Raw genomic sequence first — 15854 nt, forward strand, 5'->3', positions numbered from 1 at the left:
TTAAGAACAAGGATGGCATGTTGTTGAAGTCCCACCTCTGCCCTCTAAGGCCCAGCATCATGCATAGGTTCAGTGGTCACTCTCAGCACGCAGCTGAGTATCATCCTACAAGCAGGCTCTGCTCTCTGAGCTTGGAGCACTTCCATGTCTTCACAAGCAAATTGTCTCCATATAACCATGTATTAATTCTCTACAGTTTGGTATAAATGAACTTAACAGCTGCAGCTCCTTGCACCAGAGAAAGTTACATGCAGGCTTGATCGCTGTGGAACACAACCCTGGCTAAAGGAGCAGCACAGAAGTTGGCACGATCTGTAGGTTAATGGAAACTGGAGGAGGCAAAGCTTGGGAGTGGATGGGAGGTTAGCTTACGAATAGATCGCCCTGCATATAGTGCAGGGGAGCTGTTGTTTCTTCTCAAGCTCTGGCTAAAAGTGAAGTGGGTCAAAGCTGCTTTTTCCACGTTGGTGACCGTTAGCTCCCAGAGGTCTGCAAAAGCAGCTTAGAGACAGCGTGCTGTTAGTGCATCCTCTTGCTCACCTGCAGACCCCTCTCTGCTCTCAAGCATTGGTAAAATGAATGAAAGAAAGGATGGCCCTTCCTTCCCCGAAGAACAGGCCTGTCACTGGCAGTTTTGTCTTGGTAAAGGCACTTTTGTAACGGATGAGGTGCAATCCCTCCCACTGGGCAATGAAGACCCTCCAACTGTGTGGTTTCCAGGCCTGTGTGCAGTTGGCTTTTTAAACCAACCAGTAATTTGAGTTCTGGTGCTTCTTCGGACTACCATACAGCTATTCCAATGCCAGCAAAGCATGCTGCTCCCTTTGCCAGGATCCTTTGCTAAGTGTTGTCCTCCACTCGGGGCCATGGTCTCCTGCAGGCTGGCAGACAGAAGGGTGACTAGGAATACATTAGGGTCTAGAGTACAGGCCTCTGAGGGTACAAAAAAGCCTGGCTGTTAGCCTGCAGGCTAGCTTTTATGGACAGATATGTTCTGTTGACCTAGTTGCCTCCAGCTCCTCCTGATATTAATTTGTTTTTTAATTTTATTTTTGATGCACTGAACCTGGATTCCCCCTTCAAGAAGGCAAGCATGAGCCACCACGCTACTTGCTTCTGTGTTGCAGGGTAAATATAGAGGGATTATGTGGGGAAGGGGGGGTGAGAAAGGTCTTGCCGAAGGGAATGTTTATGTACATTAATTGCACAATGTATTGTTATTAGGCTGTGTATCATTTTGCGTTGACATCTCTGCTTTCATTGTCTCTATTACCAATACAGCCCCTTTAGTTCACAACAGTGCTTGTTTACTTCACCTCCCCAAAACTTCTGGCCAGCTGTGTGGATTAGTGTGAAGACGGAAAAATGCCTTGCACAGCTAAATTTTCAAGGCAGTCCCCTTTTAAAGGCTTTCCTGGGAGCACACTAAGGGCTACTTGGTGTATGTCACTGCATCAGAATGAGATAGTACTACGGGGACGGTCTCCAGCACTGCTCCGCAGTGTGCTAGGCTGCTTTTCCACTCAAAGGAAGCAAATACTAAAGTAGGTTCCAGGCCACAACAGACCAATAACCCACGGTTGAAACCTCTCTGACCAGGGATGTTAAGTGCCTAACCCAGCCTAGGCTTACTGTAGTACAACGTGTGCCGGCGGGAGATGGTAGGACGAGACTATAGTGGCTGAGAGGCATGCTGCAGAACAGGGAAAAAAGAAAAACGGGAAGTTAAAAGGTCAAATTACTTTATTTAAAGCCGTGCAGAGGCACTTCCACCCCTGGGAGTTGGTAGTAAATTCTCTTCTGCAAGTGTTGATTCTCAGAGGCACAAAACGGCTGCCAAACTCTGATGCACTGGTAGATCTTCTCAAAGCCCAAGCACCCACATCTCAAGTTGGCTGCTACCTGCTTTGTGGAGAGAGAGAGATGCCTACCTGTTTTTGTGGCAGTAGGATTCCTTTGGTCCTGTAAGTCGGTGTGGAGGAGGAAACATCTTTGTTTAGCTCAGCTCTGGCAACACATGGTGTCTTCAGGTCACAATACCCAAGTTACCCCTTGATTCAAAGAGCGTGGTGTCTCTTTCAGCTTATGGCTGAGTCACAGGAGCCCGGGTGGCATGTATTCCGACTGGGCTGGGCAGAGGGCACTCATCTGCAACCACAGAGGTCCTCTCCAAAAGGGAGATGCCTTCCTGCATCGGGCTGGACAGTCTTCACTGTATTTTGGGTAAGACAGCACCACCCTGAGCTCGATTTCCAACAGCAAGAGTGCTTTGATTTCTGGTTTGTCTCTTGTCCCCCTCAGTTCTCAGAGGAACAGCTTCCTACGCTGAGGCTTGGAGAGGATAAACAAGAACAGCCATTTGAAATGCCGATCCTCACCCCTGGGGGAGGCACAGTGGTGAGAGGAGGAAAAGCTCCTTGCAGGAGAGTCGTTTGGTCAGCAGGGAGAATTCTTGAGTGCAATCACATTGTCCAGCAGGAGTAAATAAGAGCAATCAGCAACGCCACGGCCACCGTAAGGGCAGCATTCTTGCGATTTTCCTTACGAAGCACACTCAGTTCTTTCTCTGGGAAACAAAGAAAAGCCTTGCCTGTGAGTGTTCTTTGTGTTGCAGCTACATCTTTCAAAACTGTCTTAAAAGCGCAACGCTACCTCAGCCATGGGCAGCTCTTTTGGGATCAGTATGCAAAGCTGCCAATTAGAAGATGTGCTGAACAGGAAGTAAACTAGCAGGAACCCTTTCATTTGCTAACCCTCACCCTGTCAATCGCGGTAGGTGCTTGAGCGTACTTCAATATTCAGACCAGTTCCTCTTTGCAAACGACCTTGTTCTGGGACCCTACTGAGGACAGAATGGGTCATTAGAATAATTGCTTGTTCCCCAAGAGAATTAAGAAGAGGGAGGGTAGACAGCAATTTCTACTGCCTTCTAGACTTAACAGCCTGGTACCTTTTCCTAGTGCTTAAATGTTCTTAAATGCAACTATGGACACCTTTGAGCATTGCAGAATCTGGGTTTCCTTGTGTCCCAGAAGGATGAGTATGGAACAAGTCTGAGCTTAGACACTCGTTCTGTTGGGGCCTGCAGCTTTTTAGAGACAGGTCACTTTCCCTGGCCCTAGTGTACAAAAGAAGAAACAAGGAAAAACATGCAGAGAGAGGAACAAAGTTGCTACTAGAAGTATGATGTCCTACTGATCTCCATTTCTGTTGTATTCTCTTTACCAAAGATGAGAACCCCGTTCTCACTAGTTTTTTTCCACAGGACAGGCAAGAAGCGAGGCCTACAGCACTACACGCTGCCTGGCCAGACCACAAGAATTATTCTGTAGGGCAAGGCGGGGCGCAGGCTGCCTCCAGAGCCAGACTGCTCTTGTGTTTGGATTTCAACTGCAGTGACTGCATGGGTTACTTGCCTCTACGGTTTGCACTAGCAGCCTCCAGCGGGAATGCCCTGGTGCTGGTATCAAGAGACTTTTAACTGTCCTTTCTGCCTCCATTCTTCATGTAATACGAGCGTTGTCATGAACCATGGAGCAAACCGCTTGAATCTGCAAAGCCACAGAAGATGTGGTAGGGACAGGAGGTCACATAACCCCCAAACACTGCAGTGCCAGCTTAAACTGATGGAGCAACACCATTGTCAGCAACTGCAGGTCACTGCCTCAAGTGTGTCAGCTGCACTAAGCACGCATTTAATCAGAGGTCACAGCAGTGATCTAAAAAGGCTATGCACGTGCACTGTCGGTTCCATTCCAGGAGAAGCAGCCACCACCCTTAGGTGAGGCTGTTGCTACTATCTGAGCAGCCTGTCAGATGGCTCTGTTGATGGCTGATTGCTGGTAAAAGGGTGGCAGCAACATGCCATCTCTAGGGGTAGGCCCTTAGGGAACAGCTCTGAATCTGTTTAAAGTAATTGTTAGTCTTCTGGAAACAATCTTTTAACACGAGATAAAATTACAAATTTGCTGGCTGTACCCCAGCTTTCAACTCTCCAGGCCTAAAAGAAGACTTGTGCTTCTTCCTTTGTGTGAGCTCTGGAGCTTGAACTGCTGCAGAGCACTGTCAAGCAGTTAACCATACTGATCAATGCCAGGAGCCTGAAGACATGCAAATCAGCATCCCTAGTGGAACAGAAGTGCCGTCAAACGTGTGGTAGCTCAGAGGGACTCTCATTTTAACTGCCTGCAGCAGGACTTGCAGCAAGTAAAGATCCTGACTCTCTGGAATTGTAGGTAGCACAGTGTGAATCCCTATGCTCAGGTGCTGAACAGCCCCAGAAACTGATGCAGTGAGAACCTTCCTTAAGGAAGGTGTACTTTGCTACACTCCAGATAGAAGCTTGCTAAGCAAGCTGGCAAGTGCTATTAGAAAAGAAGAAAAAAAAAAGAAAAGGAGGGGGGAGGACGTTAAAAGCCACTCAAGTCAATCTGTTGGCTAAGACTATCTAAAGACTGATAATTTTGGGTATGTGAAAGGGACATCTTTCCTCCCTCATTAGCTGATGGTTATTTTTCCCCCTATGATAGCACAGCTCAAGCAGGAAGATTCAGACTCCTAATATGCTGACTAGATTTCCCTCAGTCTAGCTCCCTTTGGTTGAACCCAAATTCAAAGGCAGAAGTCAGAGGTGGCAGAGGCTTGAAGACGAAGTTAAGCTGCAGTACTGATCCCATCTAGCCCAGAGGGACCATTTTTAATGAAGCTCTTACCATAGTTGTCAGCTTTGGTCATTAGTAAGTTTCTCTCTCTCTCCAGTGACTTTCTGTAATGAGAAGAGGAGTTTGTTACCTGTGAGGCACAACACAGCCTATTTCTTTGCTTATATGATGGAAAAGAGACTGTCCCACTGCCAGGGATATCTGTTCATAGAATGAACCCCTCACCCTTTGCTGTGGAAAGGTGACAGTTTAGAACCCCCCCAGCTGTGCAAGAGAAGAGATGCAGCAGTTTTAGATTATTTTTTCCATCCCCCAAACTGCTTCATATCTCTCCTTTCAGAGCAACATTAGTGTATACAAGCAGGCTAGAATGTGTCTGTGTGTCAGAGAGCCCCCTGCTTTGTTCCCCCAGGTGGGGTAGGAAATTCTGCTACAGCTACAGGATGGGACAGGGTCCCTGCATGTTCCCCGCAGGACCCTGCCCTTCCAGCACACCTGGCTTAGTGCTGGAATGCTAATTCTTCTCACCCATTGAAACTGGGATTCCCCTGTCAGATGTATCCAATTTACACAACTCAGGGAAGCAAGCTGAATCCAAGCCCAGTAACACCACCAGTTAAACAACCTGTTATTAGACTGAAGACTCGGGATAGTAACAATAAAGAGCAAGTCAGGCCAACTCAGGCCTTGTCTTAAGCTGCACAGGATGATTAATTAATACACTGTTTAAAATATAAACACAAAACAAACTGCCTGAAAGCTGCAGTGTTTCCATTACCCAGTGAGGATGTGGTCACTCCTTTCAGGCTGTGCACATCTAAACAAACATGCACTAACAAATGATCTCGTGGTTCAGAACAGACAGTGAAGACACTAAGTGTAACAGTTTGTTGTTCCCCTTGGGGCACAGCAAGAACGTGCAGGAGGAAAGAGATCCAAATCTATGTGTACAGCTAGTTAAGTAAGGGATGGCAAGAAAGCAAGCTATGTCAGGGGAGGAAAGGGCTCTTAAAGGCAACTGGGGAAAGGCAATGTGGAGTGCAGCCAGGAGGAAGTGAGAAGACAGATTTACCAGCACGACTGAGCTGCTACTTTGAAACTTGCCTTGTGAAGAGAGTCGAGGGAAGCGGCTTTAAGAATGAGACATGAAGAAACCATGACAACTGAACTTCAGAACGGCAAAAGCAGAGCCCTCCTTTGTGTACTACTCAGTGAATCAATAATTTTGATCATGCAACCTTCCTCCAGGGTTTCTCAAATGGTTTGGATTAGGACAACAATTTCTGTTTCCATCTCCACACAAGCTGTAAAATTCAGAAAAGGACCCAGGAATGCAAATTCCTAATTCTCTGCACTAGGCCCTATATTTCAGAGAGAAATCATACAGATATATACCATCTTGTCAAGTTACCACAGCTGTAGGTTTGGTTGTTGGCCATGTAAGTACCAGATAAAGAATACAGACAGTAAACATAAGAATTTAGGCCTAAAAAAAAAAGGACTGTTGAGATGAGGAGCTAGAGAGATGAGGGACAGGAGACAGGACCCTGTCCAAATATGGATGGGGATACAGAACCCCAGGGAAGGGAGAGAGAGGGGGAGTGGGAAAGAGGAACAAAGAAGTTAAGCTGAAGCTGGTAAGTATCAAGGTGTGACGTCACCACTGCTAGGATTATTTCTAACTGGGTTCTGTAGGACAGCACTGCAGAGCAGACACCAGGACCAACAAGACCGCTCCCTGGGCCTATGATGCAGCTTCCCAGCCTTTTTTGCTAGGAGCAGATAGTAGGATACTGGTGACTGGAAGAATGTCCTCAAGTGGGGAGATCTAGGATCGCTTGCTTCACACTCTACAGAAATAGCAGGTTCTGTCTGCGTCTGCTACAGAATCCAAGGTCTTTGCTAGAGTCCCAGCTCTAGAAGCTACAGTTGCCTCTTTACATGAGTGACAGATTTCAGGGGAATTGTCCCTCTTCCCTTTCTCAAGGAAAGCCAGTGTCACTGCATCCTACATCGAGACACATTTGCAATACAGGCACAGACAGAGTAATTTCCCTCAGCTTCTTTTGCAATTGTATCCCAGCCTGGTCTGGCTCTCAGCAGTACTTGCTGCGTATTTCCCCTGACTGAACTCGGGCAGCTTCAGCAAGGCTTGACTAGCAGCGTGTAGTGAATATTTGCCAGACTCACAGAGCTGTTTCCTAGCAGGCCAGGAGCTTGTTCTGCAAATGAACTGGCGAGTTTTGGGCACTGCCTGGCTGGCTATGGTGCAGGCTGGAGCAAGGCTGGTGGTTAAGATAAAGTTCTCCCCACGTGTCACTGGACTTCTCACCCTAGCAAGTTCCGCAAGTGAGGCCCAAGCTGGGGGAAGAGAGTCTCTGTCAGGGGGAACTACACACTCCCATCCCTTCAGGAGCCCTTGCTCAGTACTACAGCAGGAGGACAGCTAGCTGAAGTGCACGCTGACAGATGTGAAAGGGGGTGGTCAATACCTTCCTTCAGGGCTGAGCTTCTCCCTGCGGAGTTTAAGATCCATCTCCTCCATGCTCCGTCTGCAACGTGCCAGCTTCTCCTCCAGTCCATCAATCTGAAAAACACCACACCAGTCACTGTTATTTCCTCTCCCAGCTAACATGGATCCATCCCCACTCAGATGGGAGGGTGGCAGCTCAGCTACTCCACCTCCTTCCTCCCTAAGTCAAGGGAGGAACAGGCCCAGCTCTGTGTAGAGATCACACCACAGAGCACCCATCACCTCCCAGATCAGCCTGTATTATACCCTAGGCAACCGTGACATTGCAATCCCAGACACAGCCAAGCCAGCTCTAACACTCCCACCTCTGTGGCTGACCGGCACCTTTTAGCTAAGATCCGATCCTGTTCCAGCCTGTCTACTTTCTGCGCATGTGGCTCCACAAGCAAAGATGTGATCTAAGGCATTTTTATGCAATTAAAAGAGGATAAAATGAGAGAGACCGGCCTTCGTCAAAGCCTGAATGACAAGGTCTTGATTTAGTGCTGTGAACAAATGCAGAATTTCATAGAACGTGACTACAAAGCACCCTCAGCTGCCTGGGTGAAGGGACAAAGGGGAAACACCGATACCTACACCGTGTGTCTTTTACCCAACTATATCTACAACAGCAGCAGCAGTCTGCACAGGAGAGCATTCACCACTGCCTCCACACCTTTGGCCTGCACCAAGTTTTGGCATCAACCTGTTCCCATGGAGAAAAAACACTGGTCACCTCCCTGTGTGTCCTCATCAGATTTCCTAACAGGCACCCTCCTCCCGCCGTGTCTTCTTGTAACTGTGGGCAAGTACAAGAGAGTTGATCTACTTGTGTGCGGATGGATTGCACAGGAGGGGATCCTACCATGGACAACACTTCTCCTGGGAATCATTTCTCTTTTCAGCCTGGCAACCAGAACGTAGACATCTTTAGGAAAACTTTGTCTTTCAGGCTTGCTTCCAGCAGGGAAACAGTGGAACTAATTAGATAATATGAACACAACACCTGAGCCTGAAAGAAAACAGCCTTGGTGCCCTGAGGTGTCAATGACCTCTTTTTTAGCTATTTAGTGCAACATTCTTGCTGTGTCTAGTTCCCCAAGCAAGGCCAAGGCCAGCCAGATGGCTGACAGCATGGCCTCTCAGTGGTAGGATCCTTCACACACCAGAAACTAAGAGGCAGCACAGTCCCTAGTGAAGTACTGAGGTGGAATGAGACGCCAGCTGCCTGGACATCAGCTTCAGAGGTGGCCCAGAGCACAAACACTCCCATAAACACTGATATGGGAAACAAAATCAAAGGTAGTGATTCCTAATTATTGCTGCTTTGGGGATCAGCTCCATCCTAAGCTCATTAGCAGTCTCACACTTTCTGCTCTGGAAAGGCAGGCAAGCGTTATAAATAGGCAGGATAGGAGAAAAGGCTTGATGCAAAGGGGAGAACAAAGCGGACTGCAACAAGGAGTTTAGCCAGCTAGCTAAACTGTGCCAGGAGCACAGCCGAGCTGGGGAGAGGGCCACATAGAACAAGGCTAAAATAAATCTTTGCATCTTACCAGACAGCAATTTCAAAGTCCCTTGTTACTAGGCAGCTCTGCCAGGGCTGTTGAGATGCCAGAGTTCCCAGAGGAACATGAACAGCTTCCCCTGAGCCCAAGGGGTGCACCAAGGCGTATCTATCACCTGATCTCAGAGCACAGGGAATGGTGCTTCTGTGTCTGACAATGCCTGGGTTTGCCTGGATGGGGACACAGACATTTTTGAAGCATGTTAACTGAAAATGCATTCAGTTAGGGCAAAGATAATTGTCCTCCTCCATATCCAGCTGTGCCAGTTAAGAAGGTTAACTCCAGCTGCTCATTGCTATCTGTCATCCACTACAGCTCAGACAGCGAGATGTACTGCCTCAGTCTGCTTCACGGCCAAGCAAGGGCTTCCCCCAAGTTAGTTCTGACCAGCAAATTAATTTAATGGCAGGGTACAGCAGAGTGGAGGTGGGGTGTCCGTCCAGTCCAATTTAAGAATGACCATCTCCTTTACTAGTTCCTACCATTTGCAAATGACTGTCTTCTCAGCTCTCTTATCTGTTGAAAACCCTCACATACACACACAGAAAGAGGTACTTCATCATGTGTTACCTGGCTCCTCCTTAGCCAGTAAATCTATTGCAGCGGACCACACCTTCTCTGGAAACAAGTTTGAAAATCACATTAAATAATACAATTTAATGAGAGCTTTGGTTAGTCAGCTGCCAACCCCACCACTGAATTTTCCATGTCATTGCACTTCCTATCCTCTCCTCCAGAACTGCTCCTCCTGCTCAGTCTGCAGTTGCTCTCACTCATACATTCTCTGCCCATACTTCCGTCATTTTATGAGATACAACAAGAGGCATTCTGCCCAACTCTGCCAATGCTTTCACTTTCTGCTGACTAAAATTCTCCAGATTCCACATAATACTTTAAAAGTTTCAACTGGTTTTACTGCTCTTACATCAAAACCAAAGTTTGGGTCCCCTGCTGGAGAGTAGTAATTTGCTAATAAACCACATGCCCTAGAACTGCACCATCAGCTTTGCTGAGCTGCACAAGGGACAAAAAATAATGAAAAAAAAGCAAGGAAGGAGGAACAGATTGCTGAATGAACAAAATTTTTTTTCCTCCAGAATCTCACTGTTTCTTTTCTTCAGGGTAGTCTGGGGCATTAGGGTTTTAAGGAAGGACGAGTCAGGATTCCTGGATGTTATCCATTCACTGTGCCTCAGTTTCCCTACCTACAAATTAGGACAATACTATCTGCCTCCTGGAGGTAGTAGTTCATTTACACAAGGAACCTCAGACACCAACCCAAACTATGGGCAGAGCACTACCTTGATACATCAGTACCGTTGCCTCACCTGGAATTTGGGATCTGTTCCTGTAAGCTTGGAATCCCTCAGCAGCTCAGCCATCCAAGTAACTCTTCAGTGCAGGGGAAAGGCAGAGCAGAAACAGAGAATAAGCACAGGGAGTCATCAGAGTGATGTCTGGGAATTACTGATTACTCTGTGCTGCTAAGGAAACTCCCAGGGGGAGTCATAGCCTGTAGAGCTGTAGCACAAGAAAACCCGTAGAGCTCTGACATAATTCCCTGTAGCAGCTCTCCAAGACAGCAATCCTAGAAGCAGGTACACACCTGAGCTTGTTGTGGATGGAAAGCTTTCCCTCCCACTAACATGTGAGAAGGTTACTTGGGGTATGTACCTTGGCCTACTAGAAGCCCGCACAACACCAAAGAGTCAAGCTCACTTAGCTGAACCATCACTGCACCCCACACTGGCCTATCTTTTTAGCAGCAATCTCTGCACAGTGGCTTATGAATTGCAAAGACAAACCTTGCTCCTGCTGGCTCTCCCTTCCATGAGGAGGGTCCTCTGGGACAGAGCTGAAGCACAGCATGCAGAAAGCTCATGTGACAACTCCTCAAGTTCACATGCTGTATCAGGGACACAGGACTTCACTCACAGCAACATCTTTAAGCAGTGTCAGTCAAGAGGGGCAAGCAAAACAGGTAGGTCTCATCCAGGCAGTGGCTCGAGGCACACAGAGCTGCCCTTTTGCTCCTCAAGAGCCACTCCAGAAAGTCAAGCCCCAGCAGCTTTGGATACACACAGGGATCTAAGACCAGATGCTTCCCTTGCTCCAGAAGGTATGACAAGGCACTCAGCCATTTTTATTGAATTCTGGCAACACTCGCTTGCAATCTGGAGACCTTTTTAAACCAGAGAGACCTGGAGCAGATTTCAATCCAAACTGACTTACATGCTTATTACAAATCTCATTTGTTGGGACCATCTTGGGCAGGGAGCCCAAAACGGTTCACATAAAGGCAAAGACAAAGACAGAAGAGAAAAAGAAGCAGCTTTGCTTACAGAGTTGAGCTGGATCCCTTTTAATACATTTTGTAATGAATTAATAAAAGCTTTCTTTCCAGCAGAAAGGCTAAAAGCGCTTTTCAAGAACTGGCATCCACCCCCCGCTTTTATGAATTCCCTAATTAAGATACTGGCAAAGAGCCATATCACACATACATTAACATCCAACAGCATTAGGTAATGAGGTTTTTGTCTTCTGACCCTCATAAAACAGATCAAAGCCAAGTGAAGAGATGGGGGCAAAGAAAAAAACACCCTTCCCCAAGCAGTCTTCTCATGCCTTGTCACCTGCCAGCCCACTTGAGCCATTCTTTTCACAGAAGAATTAGAGGTTCCTGCATCCACAAATTTGGCTGGATTATTAAAATTAGGCCAGCAGAGATGAATTCTGTTTAAATTCAAATGCTAACTTGCCGTTCACGGACACAATTCCATTTTCACCACGCTCTTGGAATCATTTTGCATGCTGGCAAATCATTTCACAGATGCTGTGCCCACAGCATGATTGGAAATATTTACCAGGCAAGCTACTATATAATAAAGGACTATCCACCAGCAAAGTCTAAGACAAATCTTGCAGATCAGCTCCCTGTGCTGCTGAAAAAGAAAGGGCTGGATCCTACCTGCATCTCCACCTTCAGCCTTGCAGAGACTATCCAGTTAGTCAGCCCACCCTGCCTCTGCTCAGACCAGCAGCTTTGCAGGATTGCACACAGATGTGACCACACAGCACAACCCACAGCTTTTTGAAAAATCCTGGAAGAACAACTTTACTGAGTAAAGACTACATTGGCCTTTTCCCTATTCTTTATGCTCTTGCATTGACACTTACCAGCCACTGCCTTGCCAGAAGCAGCACTACACGTAACAATACTTTCTCCAAACACACACTCGACATTTTGCAGCTCAGGTACTGTGTGAGTGCAGGGTGTTCTCTGTGCATTTAACAGCCCCACGTTTTTGCTTCCATGATTTTTTTTTCAGTTATTGTCTGAACCACGGGTATATTTTTAAGGGCTACAATATCATCTGGCAAGCAGTTTAACAGCACAGCCACAGGTTACAGGAAGAACCAACTCCTCCTGTTCTGAGCTTGCTCGCTGCTAGTTTCATTTGATAGCCCTAATTTTGTATTGACAGTGAACGTTCATTCTTTGTTTAAAGTTACAAATAGCATGCAGATGATACAGATGTGTATCAGGTCCCCTTGCAGTCATGTTTTCAAACTTAAAAGGACCTGCTGCGCTTAGTTGTTTCTTGCACACAAGTTTTCCACACCTTTGATTATCCTTGTCACTCTCTCAAGCTCATTCCACTTTCACTGTTTTGCTACAAAACAGACCAGTCTTCCCAGTTTCATTTTCCTGACAAGTTTCCTCAAGAAATTTCTGTGCAGCTCAGCACTGTCAATAGGACTGCCTGTTGAAAGACTACAGAGCTATATAAAAGGAGAAGTGGCATGAGTTTGAACTACCACAACATTATGGCGGAACATTTATATCAGTTTAAACCAGGTCGTATCAATTACACCTGCAATTTGTAAATGCAAACTTATCTGATAAGCGTCTATATAGAAAATTGCATTCATTTAGCATCATGACTTCAGTTTAACAAGCATGACTCTGCCTAGATTAGGCCTTTCGAAGCTAGCCATGCATCATATCATATTAGGACTCATTTGGAAAGTTTTCTTTACAATCATAACAGCTCAGAAGGTAATACTGAACTGAAAAAAAATTTAAATTATAAAATCACTATCTTGGCTATCACACCTTCTGACACTTGCAATGCAATCCTCTCTTCCTCTGGCTTAAAGGGATTTTGTTTTCTTCCTCCTTAACTTCTATTCAGCACCTTTCTCATCACTGCAAGGGGGGGGGGGGTAGACTTTATCTTTTAGTAGTATCTTTGCACCGAGTTTAAGTTTTCACCTGTAACACACCGAAGAAGTGTATTCTACAAGCCTTTCAAAAGAAGTATCTTCTATCATGACAATGTCTAAAAAAACATAAAAATCTAAAGCTACCAGAAGTCCCCAAACACCGTGCAAGAATTTTCTGCGGCAGCTAAAATCAGTTCCTTTTCATTCTGTGATCAGCAGGTCCCTGACAGGCTCACCCTTTTTAACACCTCTCTTTTTGTAAGGCAGGCGCTCCCTTCTCAACTCTCCTTGTCTGTCACATCTCAAATAACCACCACAAAAATTTCATTATTCCAATTCTCCCTGCTAGGCTTACTGAACAGAAGCTTGGACAGTCAGCACGCTCCCCTCTGGTGGTTATAATTTGGGTTAGAGTGCCCAGAAATGTCTGTTTCTCTAACAAAAGCCTAACTAGATGAAATAGACCAGAGAACTACTATAAAAACTCCCATTCGTATGACAAGTAGGATGCTCACTTTTACATTAGCGGCTGATGAAGCATGTATGGCAAGCCCCAAGCCCTTTCCCTGGCCTTTACGACCCTGACTATCTTGGTCTGTTGAGCACGTGCTCATCTAAAAAACTTCAGGACAGCGAGGTGACCAGTGAGATTCACTGAATCAGTTCTGCTCCCTTTCAGCCATTCGTCAGGAAGGTTCAGGCTGTTGCTTTCCCCAAAGTAGCCACAACCCACAGATGGGAACTATGGGCTCTCCGCTGCCTCCTCCAAGTCCGTCCAGATAGCGCTGCTCCTCGCAGGAGCCAGGATGAAGTATGCTTCAGAGAGTCCTTAACTAACATGCCTCGGTTTGTTAATACAAATACAAAGCTTAAACAAAGCTTACTGGCTGCCCTCCTGCCACTCGGGAGATTGCAAAACAAGCAAAACAGAAAAAAGCCAGATTTAGAAGGAAGATATACTCTTAAAAACCAGCCTTTTCTCCTTCTCCTTGCTGTGATTTATAGGCATGCCATGCGCTGGTTTACTGCTGGGCTCCTCAAAAGCGGCAGCCTGCGCCCAGCACACTGCTGACTTCCACCGCGGCACACACAGCTCAGGCTACGCACGGTTTGCTAGCCAGGGGCCAGAGCTTGCCGCGGCACCCTCCACAGTCATTTAGGTTGGAAAAGACCTTTGAGATCACCAAGTCCAACCACTAAGCTAACACTACTAAGCCCATGTCCAAGTTAAACCGTGTCCCTAATCACCGCAACTATGTGTTTTTTAAACGCCTCCAGGGATGGCGAGCAGTGCTCCCTGGGCAGCCTGCTCCAATGCTTGAGCGCCCTTTCAGCGAGGATAATTTCCCCAATACCCAATTTAAAGCTCCGTTGGTGCGCACACTCACTGCCTCCCCCTACCCCGCCTCAAGGGCTCGGCCGGAGCAGGCGCACCACACGCCATCATTCAGGCAACGGCCTGGGCCAGAGGACGGGCCGGCGCAGGCTGCCCTGCCTCGGCCGCCCCCGCTGCCATCGCACATGAAGATGGCGGCCGGGCTCGGCACCAGCACAGCCTGGTCGGAGCGGCGTCCCCAAGCCCCCAGCGCCCCGCTCCTCCCCGACACCCACCGCTCTCAGGAAAAAGCTGCTGTAGCGGTGGCAGCCGCCTCGCCTCGGCCCTGCCAAGCCCGGCCCGGCCGTGCCCCGCGCCGCTGCCGCCCCCCTCACCTCCCGGGCCACGCTCAGCCCCTCTCGCCTCCGGCCCATGGTCCCCGCCCCGCCCGCAGCCGCGCATGCGCAGGGGCCGCTCTGCGCCACCGCCCGAGCGCGGCCACGTCCGCGGGGCGGCCGCCATCTTGGGGAGGGCGCTGCTGCCCGGCTCCCTGCGGCGGAGCTGCCCGGGGCGGCAGCGGCCGCGGCCCAGCGGGCCGGTTTTGGCGTGGCGCGAAGGCAGACGGGGGCGTGCGGCAGGGTGGCCCGCGGCGGTGAGAGCAGCGCCTGCCGCTTTGTGCCCGTGCTGCCTCAGCCAGCTCTGCCTGCTGCAGCAGCGGGTGAGGGATGGTTTGGGAGGACCAGCGGGCCGGGAAGCTCTCGGACCTGCCTCATCCTGCCTCTCCGCTCCTCAGAGACCCCTGCTCCCAAGGAGGGGTATTGGCAGGGGTGTGCAGTGTCTGGCAGGGCATGGCCTCTGGGCCCGAGGCCAAATCCAGACCGATCGGTTGGTTTCCCCCCGAGGGGAGCCAGCTCCACCCCGCTTAGGGCTGCGGCGCTGCTCAGGCCAGTCCAGCCCAGCTCTTACGTTGCTGAGGGTCAGGGCTCGCCTGGGAAGACGGCAATCTCTCAGAAAAGCAAGGCACCAACAGGACTGCTGCTTTGCTGTGTGTAATGATCGCTGAGAACTTCAGGTGGTCCTTGGGGCTTCCATCTCAAACACTAACTTTATGCTAAAGCAGCTGCATGAAAAGCTGGCTGGTTGATCTGCTAGGAGACAGCGCTTTGTGCACACTAGCCAGTTCATTGCAAGATGCTAATCGCAATGTCTCATATGCATGGCATTTTTTTTTCCGGACCCAAGAAAGCTTTTTATGAAACACTGCTATCTTGTATTAAAAACGAAAAACAAGAAACACCACTGAAGTGCATCTGTCTTCAGGGTAGGACATGACCGCTAGATGACAGAGAACAGCAGAGCTATTTGCTGACCAAAAAAATAAAAAGGAAGGCTGGCCAGCAGTAACATTTATTAGACACACAAACTGAATTTTCATTTTGGCTAAACACCCTCCGCTGACTGAAATTTTGCTAGGATGTCAGGAGCGCAGATGCCTGTCACAGAAGCAGCGATAATGCTAATATCTAATTAGTGTATTTCACTTTTCTTTAAAAAAAAAATCCTCTTTGTTT

The 15854-nt window shown here is 48.1% G+C and overlaps 1 protein-coding gene across 3 annotated transcripts; it reads right to left on the reverse strand.

Annotated features, from left to right (window-relative positions):
- Positions 1-1725: 1725 nt before the first annotated feature.
- Positions 1726-14835, reverse strand: CCDC167 (coiled-coil domain containing 167). 3 transcript variants are annotated; one of them, XM_080407877.1, is made up of 5 exons: positions 14679-14708; positions 10070-10133; positions 7154-7248; positions 4713-4765; positions 1726-2566 (listed from the first exon to the last, which is right to left on the reverse strand). In XM_080407877.1, the coding sequence occupies exons 2-5, from the start codon at positions 10121-10123 to the stop codon at positions 2463-2465; spliced, it is 306 nt and encodes a 101-aa protein (XP_080264003.1). In that variant the 5' UTR covers positions 10124-10133; positions 14679-14708; the 3' UTR covers positions 1726-2462. The 3 variants fall into 3 exon arrangements, with proteins under 3 accessions (XP_080264003.1, XP_080264004.1, XP_080264002.1); XM_080407878.1 differs by lacking the exon at positions 10070-10133 and having other exon boundaries at positions 14679-14835; XM_080407876.1 differs by lacking the exon at positions 10070-10133 and having other exon boundaries at positions 14580-14732.
- Between the last annotated feature and the right edge of the window lie 1019 nt (positions 14836-15854).

The sequence above is a fragment of the Falco punctatus genome (genome assembly GCF_963210335.1).
Source record: "Falco punctatus genome assembly, chromosome: 12".
Lineage (NCBI taxonomy): Eukaryota > Metazoa > Chordata > Aves > Falconiformes > Falconidae > Falco > Falco punctatus.

What these genes read in the sequence shown, in the direction of transcription:
- CCDC167 (XM_080407876.1), bottom strand. Translation starts at nt 14,717, where the DNA reads ATGGGCCGGAGGCGAGAGGGGCTGAGCGTGGCCCGGGAGGTGAGGGGG. An exon ending in GCAGCTTTTTCCTGAGAGCG is followed by an intron (nt 7,249 to 14,579) that starts GTGGGTGTCGGG and finishes GGTGTTTTTCAG; the next exon opens with ATTGATGGACTGGAGGAGAA. An exon ending in GACCAAAGCTGACAACTATG is followed by an intron (nt 2,567 to 4,712) that starts GTAAGAGCTTCA and finishes TTTGTTTCCCAG; the next exon opens with AGAAAGAACTGAGTGTGCTT.